Below are 20000 nucleotides of genomic sequence, written 5' to 3'. Positions count from 1 at the left end.
CACTCTACTGTACTCTACTGTACTCTACTGTACTCTACTGTACTCTACTGTACTCTACTGCGCTCTACTGTACTCTACTGTACTCTACTGTACTCTACTGTACGCTACTGTACTCTACTGCACTCTACTGTACACTACTGTACTCTACTGTGCTCTACTGCACTCTACTGCGCTCTACTGTGCTCTACTGTGCTCTACTGCACTCTACTGCGCTCTACTGCACTCTACTGTGCTCTACTGTACTCTACTGCGCACTACTGCACTCTACTGTACACTACTGTCCTCTACTGCGCTCTACTGCGCTCTACTGCGCTCTACTGCGCTCTACTGCACTCTACTGTACTCTACTGTACTCTACTGTACTCTACTGCGCTCTACTGTGCTCTACTGCACTCTACTGCACACTACTGCACTCTACTGTACTCTACTGTACTCTACTGTACTCTGCTGCGCTCTACTGTACTCTACTGTGCTCTACTGCACTCTACTGCACTCTACTGCACTCTACTGTACTCTACTGTACTCTACTGTACTCTACAATACTACACTCTACTTTACACTATTGTACTCTACTGTGCTCTACTGCACTCTACTGCGCTCTACTGTGCTCTACTGTGCTCTACTGTGCTCTACTGCACTCTACTGCACTCTACTGTACTCTACTGTACTCTACTGTACTACACTCTACTGTACACTATTGTACTCTACTGTACACTACTGCACTCTACTGCACTCTACTGTACTCTACTGCACTCTACTGCACTCTACTGTACTCTACAATACTACACTCTACTTTACACTATTGTACTCTACTGTACTCTACTGTGCTCTACTGCACTCTACTGCGCTCTACTGTGCTCTACTGTGCTCTACTGTACTCTACTGTACTACACTGCACTCTACTGTGCTCTACTGCACTCTACTGCACTCTACTGTACTCTACTGTGCTCTACTGCACTCTACTGTACACTACTGTGCTCTACTGCGCTCTACTGCACTCTACTGCACTCCACTGTACTCCACTGTGCTCTAGGGCTGCACGATGTGTCGTTTTAGCATCGATATCGCGATGTGCGCATCCACGATAGTCACATCGCAGGATGTTGCGATGTAGGCCTAAGTCGTACAGTAGTTGATCCGTGATTCATGATCTGTACGGGCCAGCAGCTCCGGATTAATTGCAAAGTTTAACCATCATATAGTGAAAGTTTATCATTTGCATGTGTTTTTAAGTCCTGTCAGTTTAAACATCAAGCGTAAGAAGACTGGAACTTGCGCGTTGTTTTCTGTGAGCCGGGCAGATCAGTGGTCTTTCTCTTATTTCTGAGCTTGAACGAACACGAGAATTCAAAATAAAGTCAGAATGCCCTTCCTCCATTGAACAATTTTTGTCGACCGCCAAAGCGTATTTTTGTCCCGCCAAAGCCTTATTTGACCGGTGAGTGATAGATGACTGACTGCTGCGCAAAACTGAGAGAACGAGCAGAGAGAGAGAGCCCCGGTCGCGCGCGCACACTCTCACCGTTTTCAAACTGTCTTGCTCTCTCACCCTCCCTCGCGCATATTAATGAATTGAGTTGACTGAATATCTTTGAGAATACACAATGGTAAAAGGTCGGAAGACCGAAGTTTCAGGTGAAGCATTCGGATATATTTTTTTCCTGAACTACCGCGGGTTGTGAATTGTGCTAAAAAAAAATATTCTCTGAAAAGCGTTCCACACATTCAGATAAACCACACTTTCAATAAACAAAACAAAAAAAATCTATCCAGTGATGAAATGTTTTCTGTGTTGAGACCAATCTTGTGCGATGCCCTAACTGCCGGGATAATCACACAACGTGTGCCGTGGTCCGTTAATGACACCTTCAATTCGCGAACTAATGATTCATTTGAACCGATTCACTTTAATGAATGGTTAAAACAACTTATCTGTCCAACACTGAACTCACGAGATATAACAAATCGGAAACACTTTACAATAAGGTTCCATTTATTAAACTCTAGTTAACTACATTAGTTAATAGAATCTATGCAGATTTACTCCTTTACAAAATCACCCCAGTCATTCAGATGATTCATTCTTTCCAAAGAAAGCTATTTAAGTCATTGGGTGAAATTGTTTTCATATCGCAATATATATCGCAGAAAAATAAAATATCGCAATGTAATTTTTTCCCAATATCGTGCAGCCCTACTGTGCTCTACTGTACTCTACTGTACTCTACTGTACTCTACTGTACTCTACTGTACTCTACTGTACTCTACTGTACTCTACTGCACACTACTGTACCCCACTGTACTCTACACTACTGCACCCTACTGCACACTACTGTACCCTACCGCACTCAACTGTGCTCTACTGCACTCTACCGCACACTACTGCACTATACCGCACTCTACTGTACTCTACTGTACTCTACTGTACCCTACCGCACTACTGTACTCTACACTACTGTACTCTACACTACTGTACTCTACTGCACTCTACTGTACTCTACACTACTGCACTCTACTGTACTCTACACTACTGTACTCTACGGTACTGTACTCTACGGTACTCTACACTACTGCACTCTACTGTACTCTACTGCACTCTACTGTACTCTACACTACTGCACACTACACTACTGCACTCTACTGTATTCTACTGCACTATACTGTACTCTACTGTACTCTACACTACTGCACTCTAGACTACTGCACTCTACTGCACTCTACTATACTCTACACTAATGTACTCTACTGTACTCTACACTACTGTACTCTACTGTACTCTACACTACTGTACTCTACTGTACTCTACACTACTGTACTCTACTGTACTCTACACTACTGTACTCTACTGTACTCTACACTACTGTACTCTACTGTACTCTACTGCACATTAATGTATTCTACTCTACACTACTGTACTCTACTGCACTCTACTCTACTCTACTCTACTCTACTCTACTCTACTCTACTGTACTCTACTGTACTCTACTGTACTCTACTGCACTCTACTGCACTCTACACTACTGTACTCTACTGTACTCTACTGTACTCTACTGTACTCTACTGTACTCTACTGTACTCTACTGTACTCTACTGCACCTCCCTGTACTCTACTGTACTCTACACTACTGCACTCTACACTACTGTACTCTACTGCCCTCTACTGCCCTCTACTCTACTGCACTCTATTGTACTCTATTGTACTCTACTGCACATTAACTTATTCTACTGTACTCTACTGCCCTCTACTGCACTATACTCTACACTACTGCACTCTACTGTACTCTACACTACTGCACTCTACACCAGTGGTTCTCAACTCCTCGGGACCCACTGCTCTGCACATTTTGTATGTCTCCTTATTTAACACACCTGATTCAGATCATCAGCTCGTTAGGAGAGACTCCATGATCTGAGCTGAGTGTGTCAGATAAGAGAGACATACAAAATGTGCAGAGCAGTGGGTCCCGAGGACTGGAATTGAGAACCACTGCTCTACACTACTGCACACTACTGTACTCGGGCGGCAGTGGCTCAGTGGTTTATGTAGGTTGTCTACAAACTGAAAGGTTGGTGGTTCGATCCCCGGTTCCACCTGACCAAGTGTCGAGGTGTCCATGAGCAAGACACCTAACCCTGGCTGCTCCCGACGAGCTGGATGGCGCCTTGTATGGCTGACACCGCCGTCGGTGTATGAATGAGTGAGTGAATGGGTGAATATGAGGCAATATGTAAAGCGCTTTGGTGGCCATTGGGTCTGATAAAGCGCTATATAAATGCAGTCCATTTACCATTTTACTCTACACTACAGCACTCTACTGTACTCTACACTACTGCACTCTACTTTACTGCACACTACTGTACTCTACTGTAGTCTACACTACTGCACTTTACTGTACTCTACACTACTGCACTCTAGTGTACTCTACTGCACACTAATGTACTATACTGTACTCTACACTACTGCACTCTACTGTACTTTACACTACTGTACTTTACACTGCTGCACTCTACTGTACTGTACTCTACTGTACTGTACTCTACTGTACTCTACTGCACACTACTGTACTCTACTGTCCTTTACTGTACTATACTGCACACTACTGTACTCTACTGTGCTCTACTGTACTCTACTGCACACTACTGTACACTACTGTACACTACTGTACTGTACTCTACTGTACACTACTGTACTCTACTGCGCTATACTGTACACTACTGTACACTACTCTACTGCACACTACTGTGCTCTACTGTGCTCTATTGCACACTACTGCACACTACTGTACTCTACTGCGCTCTACTGCGCTCTACTGTACACTTTTGCACACTACTGTGCTCTACTGCACTCTACTGTGCTCTACTATACTCTAATGCACTCTACTGCACTCTACTGTACACTTTTGCACACTACTGTACTCTACTGTGCTCTACTGCACACTGCTGTACTCTACTGCACTCTACTGTACACTTTTGCACACTACTGTACTCTACTGCACTCTACTGTACTCTACTGCACACTACTGTACTCTACTGCGCTCTACTGCGCTCTACTGTGCTCTACTGTACTCTACTGTGCTCTACTGTACTCTACTGTACTCTACTGTACTCTACTGTACTCTACTGCACACTACTGCACACTACTGAACACTACTGTACACTTTTGCACACTACTGTGCTCTACTGCACTCTACTGTGCTCTACTATACTCTACTGCACTCTACTGTACACTTTTGCACACTACTGTACTCTACTGTGCTCTACTGTACTCTACTGCACACTGCTGTACTCTACTGCACTCTACTGTACACTTTTACACACTACTGTACTCTACTGCACTCTACTGTACTCTACTGCACACTAATGTACTCTACTTTACTCTACACTACTGCACTCTACTGTAATCTACTGCACACTACTGTACTCTACTGTACTCTACACTACTGCACTCTACTGTACTCTACACTACTGCACTCTACTGTACTTTACACTGCTGCACTCTACTGCACTTTACACTACTGCACTCTACTGTACTCTACTCTACTGTACTCTACTGCACACTACTGTACTGTGCTCTACTGTGCTCTACTGCACACTACTGTACACTACTGTACTCTACTGTACTCTACTGTACACTTTTGCACACTACTGTGGTCTACTGCGCTCTACTGTGCTCTACTGTACTCTACTGCACTCTACTGCACACTAATGTACTCTACTGTGCTCTACTGCGCTCTACTGTACACTTTTGCACACTACTGTGCTCTCCTGCACTCTACTGTGCTCTACTATACTCTACTGCAATCTACTGCACTCTACTGTACACTTTTGCACACTACTGTACTGCACACTACTTTACTCTACTGTGCTCTACTGTACTCTACTGTGCTCTACTGTACTCTATTGCGCTCTACTGTACACTACTGTACTGTACTCTACTGCACACTACTGTACTCTACTGTGTTCTACTGCACACTACTGTACTCTACTGCGCTCAACTGTACACTTTTGCACACTACTGTGCTCTACTGCGTTCTACTGCACACTACTGTACTCTACTGTGCTCTACTGTACTCTACTGCGCTCTACTGTACACTACTGTACTGTACTCTACTGCACACTACTGTACTCTACTGTGTTCTACTGCACACTACTGTACTCTACTGCGCTCTACTGTACACTTTTGCACACTACTGTGCTCTACTGCGTTCTACTGCACACAACTGTACTGTACTGTGCTCTACTGCGCTCTACTGTACACTTTTGCACACTACTGTGCTCTACTGCGCTCTACTGTACTCTACTGCACTCTACTGTACACCACTGTACTCTACTGTACTATACTGTACTCTACTGCACTCTACTGTACACCACTGTACTCTACTGCACTCTACTGCACACCGCTGTACTCTACTGCATTCTACTGTACACTTTTGCACACTACTGTACTCTACTGTGCTCTACTGCGCACTTTTGCACACTACTATGCTCTACTGCACTCTACTGTGCTCTACTATACTCTACTACAATCTATTGCACTCTACTGTACATTTTTGCACACTACTGTACACTACTGCGCTCTACTGTACTCTACTGCACACTACTGTACTCTACTGTGCTCTACTGTGCTCTACTGTACACTACTGTACTGTACTTTACTGCACACTACTGTACTCTACTGTGCTCTACTGCACACTACTGTACTCTACTGTGCTCTACTGTGCTCTACTGTACACCTTTGCACACTACTGTACTCTACTGCACACTACTGTACTCTACTGCGTTCTACTGCACACTACTGTACTCTACTGTGCTCTACTGCGCTCTACTGTACACTTTTGCACACTACTGTGCTCTACTGCGCTCTACTGTACTCTACTGCACTCTACTGTACACCACTGTACTCTACTGTACTATACTGTACTCTACTGCACTCTACTGTACACCACTGTACTCTACTGCACTCTACTGCACACCGCTGTACTCTACTGCATTCTACTGTACACTTTTGCACACTACTGTACTCTACTGTGCTCTACTGCGCACTTTTGCACACTACTATGCTCTACTGCACTCTACTGTGCTCTACTATACTCTACTGCAATCTATTGCACTCTACTGTACATTTTTGCACACTACTGTACTCTACTGCGCTCTACTGTACTCTACTGCACACTACTGTACTCTACTGTGCTCTACTGTGCTCTACTGCGCTCTACTGTACACTACTGTACTGTACTGTACTCTACTGTGCTCTACTATACTCTACTGCACTCTACTGTACACTTTTGCACACTACTGTACTCTACTGTGCTCTACTGCACTCTACTGCACACTGCTGTACTCTACTGCACTCTACTGTACACTTTTGCACACTACTGTACTCTACTGCACTCTACTGTACTCTACTGCACACTAATGTACTCTACTGCACACTAATGTACTCTACTGTACTCTACACTACTGCACTCTAATGTAATCTACCGCACACTACTGTACTCTGCTGTACTCTACACTACTGCACTTTACACTACTGCACTCTACTGTACTTTACACTACTGCACTCTACTCTACTGTACTCTACTGTACTCTACTGCACTCTACTGTACACCACTGTACTCTACTGCACTCTACTGCACTCTACTGCACACCGCTGTACTCTACTGCATTCTACTGTACACTTTTGCACACTACTGTACTCTACTGTGCTCTACTGTTATCTACTGCACACTTTTGCACACTACTATGCTCTACTGCACTCTACTGTGCTCTACTATACTCTACTGCAATCTATTGCACTCTACTGTACATTTTTGCACACTACTGTACTCTACTGCGCTCTACTGTACTCTACTGTGCTCTACTGCGCTCTACTGTACACTACTGTACTTTACTGCACACTACTGTACTCTACTGTGCTCTACTGCACACTACTCTACTCTACTGTGCTCTACTGTGCTCTACTGTACACCTTTGCACACTACTGTGCTCTACTGCACTCTACTGTGCTCTACTATACTCTACTGCACTCTACTGTACACTTTTGCACACTACTGTGCTCTACTGCACTCTACTGCACACTGCTGTACTCTACTGTACTCTACTGTACACTTTTGCACACTACTGTACTCTACTGCACTCTACTGTACTCTACTGCACACTAATGTACTCTACTGTACTCTACACTACTGCACTCTACTGTAATCTACTGCACACTACTGTACTCTACTGTACTCTACACTACTGCACTCTACTGTACTTTACACTACTGCACTCTACTGTACTTTACACTACTGCACTCTACTGTACTACACACTACTGTACTCTACTGTGCTCTACTGCACACTACTGTACACTACTGTACTGTACTCTACTGCACACTACTGTACTCTACTGTGCTCTACTGCACACTACTGTGCTCTACTGTACTCTACTGTGCACTACTGTGCTCTACTGCACACCTTTGTGCTCTACTGCGCTCTACTGTACTCTACTGCGCTCTACTGTACTCTACTGTACTCTACTGCACTCTACTGCACTCTACTGCACTCTACTGTACTCTACTGTACTCTACTGTACTCTACTGTACTCTACTGCACTGCCCTGTACACTTTTGCACACTACTGTACTCTACTGCACTCTACTGCACACCGCTGTACTCTACTGCACTCTACTGCACTCTACTGTACACCACTGTACTCTACTGCACTGTACTGTACACTTTTGCACACTACTGTACTCTACTGCACTCTACTGCAAACCGCTGTACTCTACTGCACTCTACTGTGCACTACTGTACTCTACTGTACACTATTGCACACTACTGTATTCTACTGTGCTCTACTGTACTCTACTGCACTCCACTGTACTGCACACTACTGTACTCTACTATACTCTACCTCTACTGTACTTTGCTGTACTATATTTTACTGTACACCACTCTACTCTAATGTACACCACTCTACTCTACTGCACTCTACTGCACACTTTTGCACACTACTGTACTCTACTGTGCTCTACTGTACTCTTCTACACACTACTGTACTCTACTGTACTCTACACTATTGCACACTACTGTACTCTACTGTACTCTACTGCACTCTACTGTACACTATTGCACACTACTGTACTGCACTCTACTGTACACTACTGTACTCTACTGCACTCTACTGTACACTATTGCACACTACTGTACTGCACTCTACTGTACTCTACTGTACTCTACTGCACTCTACTGTACACTATTGCACACTACTGTACTGCACTCTACTGTACACTACTGTACTCTACTGAACAATAATGTACTCTACTGCACTCCACTGAACTCTACTGTATTGCACACTACTGTACTCTACTATACTCTACCTCTACTGTACTTTGCTGTACTATATTTTACTGTACACCACTTTACTCGAATGTACTCTACTGCACTCTAGCTCTACTGTACGACAATGTGCACTACTGTACTCTACTGTATGCTAATGTACACCACTGTACTCTACTGTACACTACTTCTACTGTACAGGAGTGAATCTGCATTTCCTTCAGCCTGAAGATTATTATTTCACTTTTGGTGTGAAAGGGTCTTTACATTTGCCCCCCCAAAAAAACAAATTTGTTATAAAAAAACAAGCCCTGTCCAGGTGGAAAAACGTAACGCAAAAGTAACTTAACACATTACTTTTCTAAAATAAGTAACTAAGTAATGCAAATAGTTACTTTTTTAGGGAGTAATGCAATATTGTAACGCACTACTTTTCAAAGAAACTTTCCCCAGCATTGTACACCTTCTGCTTCCATCTAAAGTTGAATCACTTCATAACTGAAGAGCTTTGCAACATTATTCATGTGAAGCTGCTTTGGAACTAATTGTAACGGTCACATTGTGCATTTATGGTAATTTGAGGTACAATGAGAACTGCGCATGTGCGTAGAGTGTCAATAATAGAAGTGAAAGGAGCAGAGATAACCGACTTTTGTACTCTGTCTTTTATTTCCAAGTATATTAGTGACCAGAGTTGAATGTTTAATTTGTATGCTTTTTCTCACGCAATCCCCATGTATGCGGATGAGTGTGACGTTTAAATCATTTTATTAAACCAGGGGAAATTTTTTCAACATCTCAACTTTTCTACAAAATCAAACATGAGCGTGTGACACATGCGCGTTCTTACCTGGGATATGGTGTGCAGCGCGTGCACGATGGGATAGACCCCGAGCACGGCGGAGATGCAGGAATGATACCCGACGAAATATCCGATGCGGAACGCGTCCATGATGAGCGACAGTAACGCCAGCATCGTCAGCCCACCTGACAAGCAAACAGCACATCAATCAATCATTCTCACGCTCACAGAGAAAGCGTTCAGTAAACGAGCCGGTATGGTTGGTTCACCTCGGATCCAGCTCGTGCCCGCGTGCGCGTCTCTCTCCGGCACCGGGCTGCGCTCGCGCTCCCTCCGGATCATATAGCAGATCATCCACACGAGCTGCACGAGCATGAGCACCGTGATGAAGGTCAGCAGGTGTTCATCTCTCACCGCGGGCCCGTGCTGCGCGAGCGCGAGCATCACGGACACGCCGATCAGCAGCAGGTTCGTGCCGTACTGCGCGCTCAGAGTCTGCGCGTTCTTCTGCGGGTACTTCTTGGTCAAACTCACCTTGAGCGTGGAGAAAAGTTTCTTTTCTGCGTCTGAGGATGATGATGATGAGGAACTGGGGCCGTATTTGTTCATACACATTATGTCCAGGCTGTGCTCCACCATGGTGCTGGTTAAACGCTGTGGGAACGCTTTCGGAAGCTCGCGGAACGGCAGACATGCTCAGTGCGCGTCCATCGAGCGGGTAATCGCGCTATATACCTCCCAGAATGAGCAGCAGATTAACGCGGATTGAGTTTCATTCATCTGTGAGCCAAGCGATGCCAAGAACGCGCAAACTTCACCGTGCGTTCCTCTTGACGCGCGCGCTGCTCATCGCATCTCCGCGCGCTCTGGCAGGCGAGTCATTTCTCCGTGAGATGTGAAGCTCCAGTGAGCTTTTCCTCGGCCTCTGTGGCTCAAGCGAAGCTTTTAGGATCTCGGATTTCACTGGTCAAAGGCTCTTTATGGACGCCCTCCTTTGTTGACCGCGGACTCGTATAACGACCTGCATCGGAAGAATGTGTTCAACATTAAATCTGCGCGAACCTTCGTGCGGAAATAAAGACGGATTGCGAAACCCGGGTGAAATCAGACACAATCTCTTCTTGTCGAAGCACTTGAAGAAAAGTTTGCGAGAACAAACCGAATTTGACGGTGTGCTCAATTACAGAGAGACCCACAATTAGATGAAAGCGATCCGGGCCAGAGAGCCGCAACAAAAGAGCTTCTATCATAACTGCTCTGACCTGGATTAACATACGCACAAACCCGCATCAGCCGCAAATCATCGCGTTCACTCGCGCGTCACCGCAGACCGAGATCAAACGCGCACGCTTCCGATGACCTTTGACACAGTCTGACACAGATGCGATCACGAGCTTTTCATCATCATCATCATTCTCTCATAATCTCATCAGCCAGCAGTTTGATCAAGAGGCGCGCGGGGAACGGAACCTGATGAAAACTAAACCCCAAAGGACGCGCGCGGGTTTAATGGGATTTCTGTTATAATTTGGAACGAGTTCTAATGTGGTCAAATAATGAGATAACGGGAGAAAGTCTGCATAAACTCACACATGCCCATGCATCTAAATTACATATTCATACAGGTCTAAACACGAGGGAGTGTAAATATGGAATGATAATAAAGAGATACGCGATATTTAAACTTATTTAATTTTAGCTGCTACAGTTAAAGTTAAAATAACAGACCTTAAAGTAAACTATAATTCCATATACCCCCCTCTCCCACATCATTAAAAAAAATTATCCGATTTTGTGACAGTTTATTGCATTGTGACAAGATGATAATCATTCTCGATATGCAATAGGTTTAAGCTTCAGCGAGAACCAATGAGGTTCATTCTCGTGTTACGCATCACGTTTGAGCTTCTGCAAGAACCAATGAGGTTCATTCTCGTGTTACGCATCACGTTTAAGCTTCTGCAAGAACCAATGAGGTTCATTCTCATGTTACGCATCACATTTGAGCTTCTGCAAGAACCAATGAGGTTCATTCTGATGTTACGCATCACATTTGAGCTTCAGCAAGAACCAATGAGGTTCATTCTGATGTTACGCATCACATTTGAGCTTCAGCAAGAACCAATGAGGTTAATTCTCGTGTTACGCATCACGTTTGAGCTTCTGCAAGAACCAATGAGGTTCATTCTCATGTTACGCATCACATTTGAGCTTCTGCAAGAACCAATGAGGTTCATTCTGATGTTACGCATCACATTTGAGCTTCAGCAAGAACCAATGAGGTTCATTCTCGTATTACGCATTACGTTTGAGCTTCTGCAAGAACCAATGAGGTTCATTCTCATGTTACGCATCACATTTGAGCTTCTGCAAGAACCAATGAGGTTCATTCTCGTATTACGCATTACGTTTGAGCTTCTGCAAGAACCAATGAGGTTCATTCTCATGTTACGCATCACATTTGAGCTTCAGCAAGAACCAATGAGGTTAATTCTCGTGTTACGCATCACGTTTGAGCTTCTGCAAGAACCAATGAGGTTCATTCTCGTATTACGCATTACGTTTGAGCTTCTGCAAGAACCAATGAGGTTCATTCTCATGTTACGCATCACATTTGAGCTTCTGCAAGAACCAATGAGGTTCATTCTCATGTTACGCTTCACGTTTAAGCTTCTGCAAGAACCAATGAGGTTCATTCTCGTGTTACGCATCACGTTTAAGCTTCTGCAAGAACCAATGAGGTTCATTCTCGTGTTACGCTTCACGTTTAAGCTTCTGCAAGAACCAATGTGGTTCATTCTCGTGTTACGCTTCACGTTTGAGCTTCTGCAAGAACCAATGAGGTTCATTCTCGTGTTACGCTTCACGTTTGAGCTTCTGCAAGAACCAATGAGGTTCATTCTCGTGTTACGCTTCACGTTTAAGCTTCTGCAAGAACCAATGTGGTTCATTCTCGTGTTACGCATCACGTTTGAGCTTCTGCAAGAACCAATGAGGTTCATTCTCGTGTTACGCTTCACGTTTAAGCTTCTGCAAGAACCAATGTGGTTCATTCTCGTGTTACGCTTCACGTTTGAGCTTCTGCAAGAACCAATGAGGTTCATTCTCGTGTTACGCTTCACGTTTGAGCTTCTGCAAGAACCAATGAGGTTCATTCTCGTGTTACGCTTCACGTTTGAGCTTCTGCAAGAACCAATGAGGTTCATTCTCATGTTACGCTTCACGTTTGAGCTTCTGCAAGAACCAATGAGGTTCATTCTCGTGTTACGCATCACGTTTGAGCTTCTGCAAGAACCAATGAGGTTCATTCTCGTGTTACGCTTCACGTTTAAGCTTCTGCAAGAACCAATGAGGTTCATTCTCGTGTTACGCTTCACGTTTGAGCTTCTGCAAGAACCAATGAGGTTCATTCTCGTGTTACGCTTCACGTTTAAGCTTCTGCAAGAACCAATGAGGTTCATTCTCGTGTTACGCTTCACGTTTAAGCTTCTGCAAGAACCAATGAGGTTCATTCTAGCGTTACGCTTCACGTTTGAGCTTCTGCAAGAACCAATGAGGTTCATTCTCGTGTTACGCTTCACGTTTAAGCTTCTGCAAGAACCAATGAGGTTCATTCTAGCGTTACGCTTCACGTTTGAGCTTCTGCAAGAACCAATGAGGTTCATTCTAGCGTTACGCTTCACGTTTAAGCTTCTGCAAGAACCAATATGGTTCATTCTCGTGTTACGCTTCACGTTTAAGCTTCTGCAAGAACCAATGAGGTTCATTCTAGCGTTACGCTTCACGTTTAAGCTTCTGCAAGAACCAATGAGGTTCATTCTAGCGTTACGCTTCACGTTTAAGCTTCTGCAAGAACCAATGAGGTTCATTCTCATGTTACGCTTCACGTTTGAGCTTCTGCAAGAACCAATGAGGTTCATTCTCGTGTTACGCATCACGTTTGAGCTTCTGCAAGAACCAATGAGGTTCATTCTCGTGTTACGCTTCACGTTTGAGCTTCTGCAAGAACCAATGAGGTTCATTCTCGTGTTACGCATCACGTTTGAGCTTCTGCAAGAACCAATGAGGTTCATTCTCGTGTTACGCTTCACGTTTAAGCTTCTGCAAGAACCAATGAGGTTCATTCTAGCGTTACGCTTCACGTTTGAGCTTCTGCAAGAACCAATGAGGTTCATTCTCATGTTACGCTTCACGTTTAAGCTTCTGCAAGAACCAATGAGGTTCATTCTAGCGTTACGCTTCACGTTTAAGCTTCTGCAAGAACCAATGAGGTTCATTCTCGTGTTACGCTTCACGTTTGAGCTTCTGCAAGAACCAATGAGGTTCATTCTCATGTTACGCTTCACGTTTAAGCTTCTGCAAGAACCAATGAGGTTCATTCTAGCGTTACGCTTCACGTTTAAGCTTCTGCAAGAACCAATGAGGTTCATTCTCATGTTACGCATCACGTTTAAGCTTCAGCGAGAACCAATGAGGTTCATTCTCGTGTTACATTTTATTCTAGCTTCAAGCATTCTTTTTTTTATCAATACTTGAATGTGGGTAAGTTTAATAAAAAGGGCAATATTTGGAACAAAAAACCGAGAAAATAAAGAGTATGAGCGTCAGCAATGCTTCTATCGTTTACACATCATCTGATCTACACAAGTTCTAGGAAGTCACTAAAGAGACGTAGAAATGGGAGGAAAAATACTTAAATGCTTTTGTGTTCACTTGTTTGGGTAAAATAAGCTCTGTGGTTCACATTACATACAGGTGCATGAACGTTTTGTTCTACAACCTAAATTACACCTGAAATGTAAATTTCAATCCTGTTAAGATTATCCGAATGCAGACAGACGGAAAATTCCAAGTAATATAAAATGTATTTTATTTAATCAGTTATTTCATATGGTTAATCACAGGTAAACATTAAAACACGATATAAAACATGAGTATCTTGCGTTAACCCTTCAAAAAGGTGTGTTTTAAAGTTTTTAGAAGACACTCAAATCAGGAATCATCAGGACCTCAAAGAAAAATCCTGTTAACCTTACAAGATGCTTAAACGACCTCTTTCAGGAAACCAAACAAAAAAAAATTTGAAATGGGAGAAATAGGAATGCATGTTGATGTCGTCTCTCACTGGAGCGGCTCCTCAGCACTGCACTGAAGCAGAGGTCAGAGGTCAGTGTGAGGTCACAGATCAGCTGACCTCTCTGGCTGTGGCGCGGGTCAGAACAGATTCATTCACAGCTGTATGATAGAGTGTTTCAGCCGAGCAGTGAGATCAGCATCACCACACCCATGAACTGAGTGAACAGAATCACAGGAGTGAAGAAGGACCAGACCGGCCACAGAGCGATGTTTAAGCTGAAACACACACACACACACACACATCATGATATCAGTCACATCTGCTTCTGATTGGACAAAACTACATCAATACATTTCAGCACACAGTTAACAACAACAACAACATGATTTACACTTTATTTCTTAAGGAATACTCACAATTTTTCTGTTGTGCAGCATTTTGTTTAGCAAAGGAAAGTCTATTTTAAGATCATTTATTGAACCCTGACAGGATTTCATGACAATCAAACACACTCAATCCCCAATTCTAATTACTATAATATGAGAAAATGATTATACATCATAAAAATTGCAACATATTAATACATTAAAGGTGCTTTAAGTAGTTTGGTTTTACACATTACGAAATAAATTGTGTTTTTGTGAGGAAATCAAACATTTAATCAGATTGTGAGAGATCAATAGATCATTGTGCAATCAGAACTTAAAGTCCCCCTGTAGTCAATAATTGCATCCCATTCCCTTAAAACTCATCTTTGATCACCAAAATGACATATTTAAACGTTTTTTCCAGTGAAAAAAAATTCTTCATGCTTTAAAATATCTTGAATGTAACTCCCTTGCTTTATTTAGTATATCCGGTTCTATGAATATGCAAATGAGCCCCGCCTCCACTCACTCACTCAGCTCAGAATACCTGATCCACTTGCTCTACTTTACTGTAGTAAACGCTGCACAATGATATCGCATAACAGTAATTAATATGATTAGCCTTTGGCTTGACTACGTTATCATATAGCTAATAATGTGTTGCTAATGTTACACAAACCGTGTTCCCGCTCGTATCTAAAACATCAACATCCTTAGAAACGCACTGAACAACTCAGAACATCAGTGGAGAAAGACGTATAGTTCACCATAACCTCGTAATATACATCATTTACATAATTCACCGCCACATTGCTGAAAGTTCATGATTTATCATATCAACAGAAACATATAGCGGGATAACCTCTGAGGATCCCCTGCTTCAGAGCATAGTTTATGATATGCTAAAGCCCCGCCCCCCTCGCGACCTGATTGGTTACAAGGTAGTTTGTGACGTCAGAAACACCAGCGATTTCAAACCGTGTTTTTGAGACTGTCTTTGTTTCATTGCGGTTTTAAAGAGAAAATACTCAGCAATGCTGTCGACTTATGAATTTACAAATGGTTTGTCTTAAAGCATATTAAAAACTCCACATTTAATGCAAACTCTGTCTAATAATGATGTCGAGCCCTAAAAGAGACTGCGTTTCCATTAATGAGACACATAGTAGAGCTGCACGATTAATTATTAAAAAATGGCGATCTGGAGTCAAACATCTAAGAGATCTTATTTCTAAATAACAATTTGTCTATTAAAAGTTGAAACTTACTTGATGCTTCAAATTAAGATTGTGTGTGTTACACCAGTAGGTGGTGACAAGTAACTGTTAAAATTGTGGTTGTCACTGAATCATTCAATTACCCAAACCACACCTAACTAGATTTTTAAAAATTTTATTTGAATTAATTAAATATTTTTAAATAGACTGCAGCAACTAAAATCAGTCAGAACCTCTAAATTACATATTATTTTTGTTTAGTTGTCTGTTCAGAATCGTTGGAGAATCATCATCTGTAAAAAAAATTTTTTTTTGCGATTCTCAATTTCCTCATGTGATGAAGGAGGTTGTGAAAAGAGGGGGAGATAAACTAATTCCAGCCACCTAGAGAGCTAACGAATGCACGCTTTATAGATGTTATTTGTTGAACTGCATATTTACCCCTTTTTAATAATGTATTATGCTCATTTTTTTTAAAACTCAAAAAATCCAAACATGTTATAGCAATAAGATCCAAGGGGAAAATGTGTCTAATTGTCATGACAACGTAATGATGCAAACATATTAATGGTCCCAAAATGAGCTTCAGTTTCTCAATGCGAAATAAAAACATCTTGAGATTTCAGCGTGAAATTTGCATATTAATCCGTGAGGAAGTGAACATCAAAGCGTCCACGTATCTTAAACCAGCGAGATTCATCACATCTGCGTCAAAATGACAAACATGAATGTAGTGATGGGAGATATTAAGCTTTTAAAACTTTAAATCAATTGATCCAATAACTTCTCAAAATGATTCAGTGTTTCAAAGCGTTTGAAACGCCACACGCTGGTCAGAACAGTGTAAATGCAGCAAAGACTCCGCCAAAACATGCATAAAAACACCTTTTACAAACCAATTACAAATGTTTTATTGAAAGAGTAACAAATCATCTAATACCACTAAATATGAAGTGTTTCATAATATGTGATGTTTTATTAAATTGTAGGGCTTGTTTTGTTTGTTTTATGAAGAGCTTGGTTAATCAGACCAATAAGAGACTTTTAACTACAATAGTTCATTCATATTATACAAATGTGTCACTAAAATGTAAACAAACTTATAAAGGCTTTAAAAATCCACATACGGGTTCAGAGAGATCATCGCCACTTAACGGCGAACCATTAACATTTTCTAATGTTTGGAAACAGTTACGATGTAAAGAAGCCTCGTTTACTAAAATCACGTGACTTTGGCAGTTTGATAAGCACTCCGAATCACTGATTCGGAACAAATGATTCACAAAGGTGTGAAAGCTTCACGAACTGTGCTTCCCATCACTACATGACTGCGGTTCTGACCTGCAGGACGCGGCGATGAAGGCGGCGGTGGTAACGGCAGGGACCGCGGGATACTCCTGCTCGTAGTGCCTGATGCCTCTGAACCACTCCAGATAGACAATACAGAATGCAGCCAGACTGAGGCACAATCCCAGCAGCACCAGACCCACGGAGAACCACCAGCTGAAACACAGGCGTTACACTGTTAAAACACAGGTGTTACACCAGCTGAACACAGGCATAACAGTGCTGAAATAGGAGTTACACCAGCTGAACAAAGCCACCCAAACACAGGCTTTACACCAGCTGAACACAGGCTTTACACCAGCTGAACACAGGCTTTACACCAGCTGAACACAGGCGTTACACCCCACAAACACAGGCTTTACACCAGCTGAACACAGGCATAACAGTGCTGAAATAGGCGTTACACCAGCTGTACAAACCTGTTACACCATCCAAACACAGGCTTTACACCAGCTAAACGCAGGCATTACAGTGCTGAAACACATGTGTTACACTAGCTAAACGCAGGCGTTACAGTGCTGAAACCGACGCGTTACATCAGCTAAACGCCGGCGTTACAGTGCTGAAACACATGTGTTACACCAGCTAAACGCAGGCATTACAGTGCTGAAACACATGTGTTACACTAGCTAAACGCAGGCGTTACAGTGCTGAAACCGACGCGTTACATCAGCTAAACGCCGGCGTTACAGTGCTGAAACACATGTGTTACACCAGCTAAACGCAGGCATTACAGTGCTGAAACAGATGCGTTACACCAGCTAAACGCCGGCGTTACAATGCTGAAACAGATGCGTTACACCAGCTAAACGCCGGCATTAGAGTGCTGAAACAGATGCGTTACACCAGCTAAACGCAGGCTTTACACCAGCTAAACGCAGGCGTTACAGTGCTGAAACAGATGCGTTACACCAGCTAAACGCCGGCGTTACAGTGCTGAAACAGATGCGTTACACCAGCTAAACGCCGGCGTTACAGTGCTGAAACAGATGCGTTACACCAGCTAAACGCCGGCGTTACAGTGCTGAAACAGATGCGTTACACCAGCTAAACGCAGGTGTTACAGTGCTGAAACCGACGCGTTACACCAGCTAAACGCCGGCGTTACAGTGCTGAAACAGATGCGTTACACCAGCTAAACGCAGGCGTTACAGTGCTGAAACAGATGCGTTACACCAGCTAAACGCAGGCGTTACACCAGCTAAACGCAGGCGTTACACCAGCTAAACGCAGGCGTTACAGTGCTGAAACAGATAGGTTACACCAGCTAAACGCAGGCTTTACACCAGCTAAACGCAGGCGTTACAGTGCTGAAACAGATGCGTTACACCAGCTAAACGCAGGCTTTACACCAGCTAAACGCAGGCGTTACAGTGCTGAAACAGATGCGTTACACCAGCTAAACGCAGGTGTTACAGTGCTGAAACCGACGCGTTACACCAGCTAAACGCCGGCGTTACAGTGCTGAAACAGATGCGTTACAGCAGCTAAATGCCGGCGTTACAGTGCTGAAACAGATGCGTTACACCAGCTAAACGCAGGCTTTACACCAGCTAAACGCAGGCGTTACAGTGCTGAAACAGATGCGTTACACCAGCTAAACGCAGGCTTTACACCAGCTAAACGCAGGCGTTACAGTGCTGAAACAGATGCGTTACACCAGCTAAACGCAGGCATTACAGTGCTGAAACAGATGCGTTACACCAGCTAAACGCAGGCGTTACACCAGCTAAACGCAGGCGTTACAGTGCTGAAACAGATAGGTTACACCAGCTAAACGCAGGCGTTACAGTGCTGTAACAGATGCGTTACACCAGCTAAACGCAGGCGTTACAGTGCTGAAACAGATGCGTTACACCAGCTAAACGCAGGCGTTACACCAGCTAAACGCAGACGTTACAGTGCTAAAACACATGCGTTACACCAGCTAAACGCAGGCGTTTCAGCGCTGAAACACATGCGTTACACCAGCTAAACGCAGGCGTTTCAGCGCTGAAACACATGCGTTACACCATCTAAACGCAGGCATTACACCAGCTGAAACACATGCGTTACACCATCTAAACGCAGGCGTTTCAGCGCTGAAACACGTTACACAATCTAAACGCAGGCGTTTCGGCGCTGAAACACGTTACACCATCTAAACGCAGGCGTTTCGGCGCTGAAACACGTTACACCATCTAAACGCAGGCGTTTCGGCGCTGAAACACGTTACACCATCTAAACGCAGGCGTTTCAGCGCTGAAACACGTTACACCATCTAAACGCAGGCGTTTCAGCGCTGAAACACGTTACACCATCTAAACGCAGGCGTTTCAGCGCTGAAACACGTTACACCATCTAAACGCAGGCTTTACAGTGCTGAAAC

At 43.4% G+C, this 20000-nt stretch overlaps 2 protein-coding genes across 2 annotated transcripts in view; both read right to left on the bottom strand.

Annotated features, from left to right (window-relative positions):
• otop1 (otopetrin 1) overlaps positions 1-10411 on the bottom strand; it is a 24924-nt gene extending 14513 nt beyond the window's left edge. Inside the window, exons 1-2 of the mRNA XM_077195717.1 lie at positions 9893-10411; positions 9672-9808 (exon numbers count right to left, since the gene is read on the bottom strand). Of these exons, the coding sequence (XP_077051832.1) occupies positions 9672-9808; positions 9893-10262 (507 nt within the window). The 5' untranslated portion in view covers positions 10263-10411. The remainder of the gene's footprint in view (positions 1-9671; positions 9809-9892) is intronic.
• A 4065-nt stretch (positions 10412-14476) lies between these two features.
• The window catches only part of tmem128 (transmembrane protein 128), a 9855-nt gene continuing 4331 nt past the window's right edge, over positions 14477-20000 (bottom strand). The window contains exons 3-4 of the mRNA XM_077195716.1: positions 17627-17788; positions 14477-14975 (exon numbers count right to left, since the gene is read on the bottom strand). Coding sequence (XP_077051831.1) covers positions 14876-14975; positions 17627-17788 — 262 coding nt within the window. The 3' untranslated portion in view covers positions 14477-14875. The remainder of the gene's footprint in view (positions 14976-17626; positions 17789-20000) is intronic.

The sequence above is a fragment of the Siphateles boraxobius genome, unplaced genomic scaffold, assembly GCF_051911475.1.
Source record: "Siphateles boraxobius isolate OS27281-9 unplaced genomic scaffold, OSU_SipBor_1 349, whole genome shotgun sequence".
NCBI classification, from domain to species: domain Eukaryota; kingdom Metazoa; phylum Chordata; class Actinopteri; order Cypriniformes; family Leuciscidae; genus Siphateles; species Siphateles boraxobius.
The sequence above is the reverse complement of the archived record's forward strand: the minus strand, read 5'-3'. Positions and strand labels throughout refer to the sequence as shown.